We start from the raw sequence: 9,359 nt of genomic DNA, 5'->3' as shown, positions 1-9,359 counted from the left end.
CCTATTCAGCGGACGCGGACACTAAAATAACGTACTTGTATTTGGCTAATTTCTATTGTTAAAAACCACTATCAAGCGGACACCGGACTAAATGACAATAGTAGTTTTGGATTACGTCCTTGAAATGCGCACGGAAGTCAGTTAATTTTTTTTTGCATTGATAACCAAATAAAAGTTGGTAATGAAAGGTAATTAACTTGAACTCTGGATAGCTTCTTCAACAACATGCAACTTTATCACAGTACAGAGTAACCGTTGAATGTTGATCGTTAACAAACATTGCGCAATTTTTACAAACCTCTATTAAGCGGACACTTGGGAAGGTTCCGAAGGTGTCCGCTTTATAGAGGTTTCACTGTATTAACTTTGGGTTTTATGGAAGCTACCTTTTGTTTGAGCCAAAAGTATTCCGCGTTTCAATCATGCTGCTTTAAGACTTAATTGTCAAGTATCAGAACAAAACTTAGCAATCGGCAAACTGTCATGTTTAAGAAAGAAAAAGACTTGGTATGTACTGTCACGTTCCAATATCGTCAAAATTCAAATAAAACCTTCTGGCTGTTGTGAAACAAGGCTATTTTTCGTATTTACCAGTACATATGTTTTTTTTGTTGTTGTTTTTTTTAATCCGTTTGCAAAAAAGCAGATTATTATATAGCATTATATATTGCTTGTGTCATTCAGACACATTGAAGCCTACTTGAAATTGGTTTTGCGTCATAAAAAGTTGAGTGTTTTCCACTGGCCCTTGAAAATGTCAATTTCCTGAACAAAAAGAACGTATTTGATACGATTTTCAAAAGAAAGGATCACTAGGAATTGGGTTAGCAGTTTGTGATACAGTCGGCGTAACGTAGGATTTATACAGGTGAGCATGACGTTGAGTTTCAAATTAGTAAAGAAGTTTAAATTTAAAGAAGCAAAGTTAAGTAGTCAGCCGGAGTTTCGAAGATAAGAAAACTTGCAATGTTTGGCCGGTAGGTCTTATCAAGTTTCCTATAGAAGCGATATAGCTTATCACTGTCTCCACTGGTAGTGCTTTTAGCACCATTGGTTTAGCAACGAGCCTAAGAAATACTTAACATTTTAATTACAGTCGTTTGAATTCTTCCAGAACCCCGAAAGCCGTCAGAAGCGTTTTTCATTCTACATGAACTATCATACGAAAGAATGAGTATAAGCCTTTAGCATATTCTTCTTGACGGACTTTTTATGTATATTGCATAGTATTTGTTATTAATGGGTGAACTGCCGAAGATTTTCGTCTACAATAAGCAAACCGATCTAACTAAAACAGTTTTCGTGTGATCTATCGGTTTGCGCATAACAAAAAGGACAAAAAAAGCTGATGCTACTGAACAGGATTTTATAAAACAAATGTCAATTTAAAAAACAAACAGCAAATAGAGGCTGGAAAAATAGAGCGCAATATAATTACCATGACTCAAGGACTTTTGATGATTTTCCCACCATCATAACACTCTTATTTCACATTAATTCATAAGTTTCGGATAGGTATCACGTTCATTCATTTTTGATAATTTATTGGAAACAGGAAAAATAAAGGTGTTCCAGTATGACTCCTCCTGGTTTGGGTGAACTGAATACGTGACTTATTTGATTTTTGACTTTTCCACCCCTTTTACTATTTCTAAAGCTTGTTCAATTCCTTTTGTCCACTGACAATACGGCAGAAGGGGGCTTTTAAATGGATACCAAGTGGCAGCGTGAAATTACTGGAGAAAAGGAAATTACGTTCATCTTCAATTTTTGTTTTATTGTTGTTGCTTCGAGTGAAAAGCATTTGCTTCGATATTCAGATAACAAAGAGCTCCATCCCATTTATTTTGAATGTAGCGACACACGACGTCAACCATTTCATTCTAACAAAGCCTGATTAACCACATGAATAAAATTATAATACAGCACGAGTCACGAATCGAATGAATCAGTCATAACTGAGCTTTCGGCCGGAGCCGTTCGGTATATACACAAGAAAAGCAGAGCTCCAGGAGACTCATATAGCTCGTTATATTTAGTCTTTGAAAAACTTGTCACAGCTAGCATACTATTCCTGTACTTCAGTCCTTGATGGAGGGCTCCTAAAACTTCTAAGTCTCAAGAGTGACCAACATCAATTTTCTCCTCAAACTATCAGTGAGAAAAAGTTATGAGAATTACTAAAATGATCACCTTAAGGAGAATACTTCGATCTTTTAACAAATTCTCTCAACTAGTTTTTCAAGGAAACATATAGAGATCAGTATGGAGAATTTCTAAGTGGATATTGAGGCGCAAAGGGTTAATATTACACATGATGAGACACAACCGAGTCGCGCGTAAAACTGCTGGGTTGCTTTCCAATTATTACATGTTAGATTGTCTCGTTTGCAAGTTGACCAGATGGGATCTAGAGGCACCTTCGAAAAAGCCAGATTTATACTGATTAAGCAGCCATAATGTATTCATACCGATGATTCAGTTTCCATCAGTGAAACATTACAAACTGATAGCGTGAGAAGTTCGAGTTTTACTTCTCTTTCGTGAGTGCGATCAAAAAAGAGAGGGACATAATTCAGGGCCTGGAAGGGGGGGGGGGGGGGGGGGGTCCTGATCCCGCATTCCCGTCCCTTTTTCGCGAGAATCCCGTATCCCGCACGTTTTTCATCAGTTTCCCGAATCCCGCTTTTCTTTCCTGATACATAATAATAGCCGGTCGCTCGGCTGGCGATCCAAAACATATCAGTTTACGTTTTAAGCAAAGGTATGGGACAGCAACTCTCAAAAGCTTGTCTTCTAGAATTCTGAAAGTAAAGGGAGAAAAAAGTACAACATGAAAGTGTTCCTCAGCTCAATTCGTTTCCTTAGAATATTTCTTCTCTCCATTTATGTACAACTGTAAAGTTCTTCCTTAGCTTCGAGATTTTTTTATTTCTCTCAGTGTGTGTTATGGAAACCGGTATAATGTCTCCAGATGTATTAAAGAAGGCTTTGCCCTTTGAAGCTGACAACAAGTCATATACAAGATTGAAAGGGAATTTTGAAAACCAATTTTAGTTGAAATCCATTCAAAAATTCTCTGGTATGGAAAATGAATACAACCCGGAAATCTTATTATAATTTCTTTTAGGACTGCAATGGAAGTATTGGACCGCGGACGCCCATATAAATTCCATCAAATTTCTGCGCAGTCTATTAAACTGGTGCGAAAAACACAAAATGAGATTTAAATGGTTGCATTTGCCTCTTAATGTTTTCACGAGAATTACTATGCTTTGCTTTCCAGCGTACCAAAATGCGTTACAAAAGAAAACCGTTACGTTTATGAAGCAAAATTTAACAGCAGGAAATGTTTAGTTTTGGGCTAACTATACGTTTATTGTTTTGTCAAATAGCCGTGAGCCCAGTGATATTAACAAAAAAAACTTAGGGTGTATTAAGAGCAACGATTAAAACAATGACAAAATGGTGCTTCACACTGAATGACCCAAGGATTTTCATAGTAACTGTTGCCCTGGCAATCTGCAGCGTAAATACAAACACCAAATGCATGTAATAAATATGAACTTGTTTAGAAGCAATACACGTCTTTACCCACATTTGATGGGAACTTACAAAAGTTATCTGTTTTTCAATAACACAGATGATCATAAGACAAACTTGAAATGCTCCTAACCCTCCCCCCGTTAAAAACGCTGCCGTTTCTCCTTAACGTGCAAGTTGCTAGCCGGTCAATAAGTGAATTCATAAAATATAGTCAATTAGTTAAATCCAGCTAGTGGTCTACTATGAATTCTGCGTTCTGATTGGTTGAGCTACTACTAGGCTATATGTTATGGCCCCCTAGTAGCGAAAACTGCGGGCTTTTTGGAGGCAAAAAAGGCTTCAAGTCTAGCTTTTAACTAGTTAATTTTTTTTTATTCTCGATATTTTTGGCCTTCGGCCTCATGGGCTATTGACTCAGAGCCCAATCGGGCTCGAGGAATAATTGTCAATAAGCTTTAATTTGGTACCAAAATTACTTGGTCCTAAAGGGGGTGCTACGAAAATCACTTTTGGGGTCCGTGGCTCATGGACTAATGCATTTCAAAGCATCATAATAATAAGACATAAACCGATTAAAAAAAAAGGTAATATTTTGTTGACAAGGCAAGGTTCGACAATAGGGAATCTTGTTTTTTAACTTTAAGCATCAATGAGTTAAGAGTCAGTCCAATATCTTGTCTTGTCCATTAGAGGTAACTCTTTTGAATCGAAATAACAGAAAATGTTTGAAATATGATTGGAACTCCATTAATTCCAAAGTTTTTTGTTTCTATATTTAACTTAAATCTTCTTTCGAGAAGGATTTATGAAATTCTTCGGCAGCGCATCAATGTACTTGTTCGTACTAAATCCTGCTTTAAGTGTCTTACTTTGCCTTTATTTGTTTGTTTAACTAAATAGATTTAATACTTGTGGACTGTAACAGTATAGGCACCAACAACAATTGCACGAACTTTACTGTTTAGCAAACTCTCAGCACAAAGAGCGACGTAGGCAGTTTCAACCGTCAAAAATAAGTTCGCTGGGTGGTAGTTGGGTTTTCAACTTCCAGTACTACTTGAAACGCAAATTAAAGCGATATTTTTTTCAGTTGAAAACCACTCAGGCTTAGAATAGCGTATGTTCTTATCAGACGAGACGTCTTAAAGAGAATGGTCTAAAAAAAGGACATTTAACGAGAGGACTTGATAATCTTTCTTTTTCTGAAGCGGTGCTATTTTACAATCGCTAACTGACAACCTTGAGAAAATTGTTTTAAAGGACAAAAAATATATACACGTCGTGCTGCGTGGTCGATTCCGTTCATCATAATGTCCTAGCTCGCCTTAAAAACTGCAGCCTGCACATTTACCCCAAAACAGGCAAAGTATTATTGAAATCCGCACTTGTTTCAGATCAAACTCCAAGAACAAGTTGCAGAGCAACAATTTTTATTGGCAAATACGTTGGTCTTGCATATAACCGACTGCTTTAGCTATTGAGTTAGTTTCTTGTGGATCTCGGCCGTGATATTCACAGTATTGTCTAGCGTAAACAGGATATCAGTAGAACTTTTTATACACTGCGATCTATTGTCAGTATATAGCTTCCATTCCTGAAGGTAATGTTACAAGTTTAGTCTATGTTTACTGGTAACTATGTTACTTCAGTCTGTTTTAATTTGGTATCGCCCCGAGCAAACCACTAGACCTAATGACCCATTTCGTCCATAAGAATTTAACCAGGCGTGTGAGAAGTTTGTCTTGCGGAAATAACGAGATTCTCTAAAACAAAAGGTGTGCAATTAATCACAGAAAATAAGGGCCGAAGGGGGTGGAAAAATATGGTTAATTGCTGTTTAGATATCAGCAATAGCTAAAGGTCAAAGAATGAATAGGCAGAAAAAAAACACATAGCGAACTACTTCCTATTCCATGGTATGCGGAGGCTTGCATTGAAATATAAGGTAAAAGTTACGGAACACACAACTTTAAGAGACCTCAACTTCCGTTTCTTGATCCATTAGTTGCTGATTCGAATCAGTGCCGATTAAACCACAACGGAAACCGCATTAAGGTAAAAATAATAAAACCTTTAATTTGTTATGTCTCGTTGCGGAGCTCGATCAAGTTACGTGTACTTTTGAGTATACCAAGAAAGATTGATGCTTTGAAATCAGTGTAAAATAATTTTCTTCTTTACACCTCTACTAAATGTTTGCTCTTTGTTCTCAAATTTGCATGTCGTCCTTAACTTAGACTAAGTCACGTGACCACAAATGTGATGATCTCTACCAAAGTTTCGTGTAGTTCAGTCAAGGGGTTTGACGTAGTTTATATTTCCCTATCCTGTTTTGAAAGAACTCGTGACTTTTATAGCGACCAACAAACTTAAGTCATAATCCTCTATCGCTGACCAATATTAGAGATATCAGCATGGACGCAAATATTTTAATTAGGGCAATAAAGCTCTGACCGAACGCCCATCTTCCTTTGTAACGAGCAATTTGCAACAGTAAAATTTATCGGTCAAAGCAGTGCCTCAGCTGAAAAGAAACAGAATTAAAATTAGGCCAGGAAAATGCTGTAAATGAGCTAAAATTGCTTGAGCTTTTTTTGGCAACTTCTGAAGGAGGCCGGGGCAAAAAAAGGAACTTTACTTTCGTCATCAGTGGTCAGAAATGTACATTCTTTATGCAAATATTGAATGTTCGAGATATGTGATATTGATATTACAGCCAGATTCTTTTGTTTACATTGTTTTGGATTATTTGACGGTTATTAATTGATTTCAATGACTTTTCGTTATAAAAGCTATTGCTTTGCACAATCTGAGACTGACTTTGTCGCCAACTGACTGTGTGAAGAGTACGCGGGTCAGTCTTAAGGCTAGCCGTGCCCTTGGAAAACAGGTAATTTCATTTGTTTGATTTAAAAAGAAATTAACACACTTCAGTGTGTTAAGCGTCCTCTGAGCTAACCATTAATTTTAAGTCATGGACGGTCTGTTGAATTCAATAATGGCACTAATAACTTTAAATGGTTGGCTGATACTTGAGAGCTGCTGTACAGAATTCTTTCCTCAGTAATAAAACGCAGTGCAGTGCATCGCCGGTCGTCCTTTAATCTCTAGACAGTTGCCTCGAGAGGCAATTAACCACTGCGCTGTGAAGTACCAACAAGGCTGATGTTAAAGTGGAATTAAGGGTAACTAAATCGTAAAATAGCTATATTTATTTTGTCAGGTAAACTCTTCATCAAAGTGTTCTTTAAAGATCAAACGAATGGTAGACTTTCAACAACTAAATGCTCTATTTACACCGGTAATTAGCCCCCCTGGGGTTAACGACAAAGACTCACCGTTTTATCTTAATCTTGCAGATTTCAAGTTCTTCAAAGCAAGCTTTGTCTCCCAATCAAGTGAAAGCGTACGGCATCTAAGGAGTTTCTTAGCATCCATACGACAATAATACATCCACTTTTGAAGAGTTAAATAGAAAACTTCGACCCACATGAAGTCGGATTTGATATCAGGGCACCAACATGTTGTGTTGGATACTTCTCAACCGCTTTCTTACTCGGCTCTACAGAGCGGCCTACTGAAAGCTTCAAGTTTGATGGATTTACGAAACCAAACTATGAATAAATCACGAAATCAGTCAAAGAGTGGTCGATTTCCGACGTCTTTCAGACGATTTTCAGAAACTTTTAAAGCAATGAAAAGCTTCCCTAAATCAAGTGGGACTACTAAGGATATCAGAAATGGCAGTATTTCGAGTGATAGCGGCGAAGGATCTCTTTCAGATGGACAGTCAGCTACAATCGAGACAGTAAAAAGTATTTTACGGGGTTCTGAACAATCACAAGGGACACAAGGAGAAAGGATACAAAGTCTGAGTGGTGAAGAAGATCAAGAGAAGACGGTCAAGAAAAAACCGAAACACTTAACATTTAGAACAAATCGGAGACTAAGCTCACCGGTCACGTCACCAACAAGGCAAACTTTTGCCCATGAGTTTCAGAACCTTGGCCAACAAACACCTGCACCGAACGCAAACGTCACATATCGACCGCGATGGTCCTCCTTGCCTGACGCGTTATTTGGAAGTGCTAATCGGATTGAAACCACAAATATCCGGGACTTGCGAGATTTTGGTGTAGGCTGTTTCGAAGAGGATGAAGAGGTAGGTCAATACGGGAGTGATGTCAATGATGTAGGCAAATGCTTAAACTTGGCATGTTCCCAGCCAAAGCAAGCCAAGTCTTCCGTGTTACTCATTTCCGACCACAACAAGAACGAGCTAGAACTCATAGAACTGAACAAACTGCTCGACAACAAAACACTCAAGACGTCAGCGGCCATTCCTGACGAAGAAGGAATGACAATTCTCCACCGTGCGGTTCAGAGCGGTTTCGTAAACCTAACAAAGTTCCTAGTGAACAGTGGCGTGTCAACTGAAATGCGTGATCTCGAGCAAAGGACCCCACTTTGGTTAGCGTTAGAGAAAGACAATTATGAGTGCGCCGAGGTACTTGTTAGGCTCGGAGCAAATGTGAACTGTACAAAGAAAGGTGGCAGAACGATTTTGCACCAAATGGCCGACGAAGGAAACTATAAGGCAGTACAATTTCTTGTGAAACAAGGCTCTGACTTAAATCTGGAGGATGACAAAGGATGGCCTGCATTGCATTACGCCTTGAAAAGGAAAGATTTAAAATGCGCTGCTCTTCTTATGACGCATGGTATGAACATTCATCGCTATACAGAGAAACGAATACAAGAATACTCCATGTCTATGGAGATAGTAAACATTGCTAAGGTCCGATTGGACGTTACAAAGAAAATCAATAATGATTTAGGACCAGAAGTAACTGTCATTTAAGGCGACTCGTGGTTCTTGGCACTTAACGTACACTGACTGCTATTTGTTCAGCAAACCACGGTTAATGCCACACAATACATTGAGAGTGTCATTCTCTAATGTAAAATAATTGCTTTGTCACCAAATTATGTGTAAGGGTTCCGTGACAAATTCAAAGGCTTCCCTTGAACATATATTGGCCCACATTATAAAATCACTGAACATCACTGATAGTTGGACAACCAAGGGGAATTGTGAATTTGTAAGAACAGAATTTTGGCTTATGAGAAAACTATTGAAATATTTTAATCTCGTGAAAGCCCTTATTCCAATGGCGCAGTTTAAAGCTGCCAATAATAGGATTGTTAAGGATTCAATAAACTAACCTAAGAAGAAGATTAAAGATTTGTAGCGTGGTTCCGACAGCTCGAACTATATATACATCAATAGATCAAAGATATTTTTGTTTACAGATAATATTTCAAGAAAACGATTAATACATAATCACTAGAGAATTGGGAAAATAAAGAAGCTTAAAATAAAATTTATGTGGCTATACAGTTACAATTTTTCAAATAAACATGGAACCTTTTAAGTATAATCACTTGAATTCTTTGTCTATGCCTAGCCTGGAACAGGGAATATCCTCGGGCGATACTTTCATGCGAAATATTCATTGAAGTCTTTCGGAGAGAGGAGAGGCCACTGAGGCAATTCAAGACAATTCAAGATCAAATGACTATTGATTTCTCACTTTTATGACCCAGTATTGTTATACTATGAATGATAATAATCATTGTTTTGTTCAAGAACTGTGTTCATGTTGCGATTTTTGCAAAAATTGACGACCAAACACTTTAAGGCTGAGCCAAATAAGCCTATTTTAAAATAAAGCCTTAATAATTAAGATCATGAAGCTAGTCCAAAAAGTAAAAAGAATATTTACTATAAGCAAACCCTTTCTCGTATGAGT

General features: G+C 37.7%; 1 protein-coding gene across 1 annotated transcript; it reads left to right on the top strand.

Moving 5' to 3' along the window:
• Window positions 1–776: 776 nt before the first annotated feature.
• On the top strand, window positions 777–8,987 carry LOC140933357 (uncharacterized). The gene is made up of 2 exons (XM_073382896.1): window positions 777–868; window positions 6,906–8,987. The coding sequence occupies exon 2, from the start codon at window positions 7,037–7,039 to the stop codon at window positions 8,405–8,407; it is 1,371 nt and encodes a 456-aa protein (XP_073238997.1). The 5' UTR covers window positions 777–868; window positions 6,906–7,036; the 3' UTR covers window positions 8,408–8,987.
• The last annotated feature ends 372 nt before the right edge of the window (window positions 8,988–9,359 follow it).

Source organism: Porites lutea, chromosome 4 (assembly GCF_958299795.1).
Source record: "Porites lutea chromosome 4, jaPorLute2.1, whole genome shotgun sequence".
NCBI lineage: Eukaryota > Metazoa > Cnidaria > Anthozoa > Scleractinia > Poritidae > Porites > Porites lutea.
Note: the sequence above shows the minus strand (reverse complement) of the source record. Positions and strands in the feature narration are given on the sequence as shown.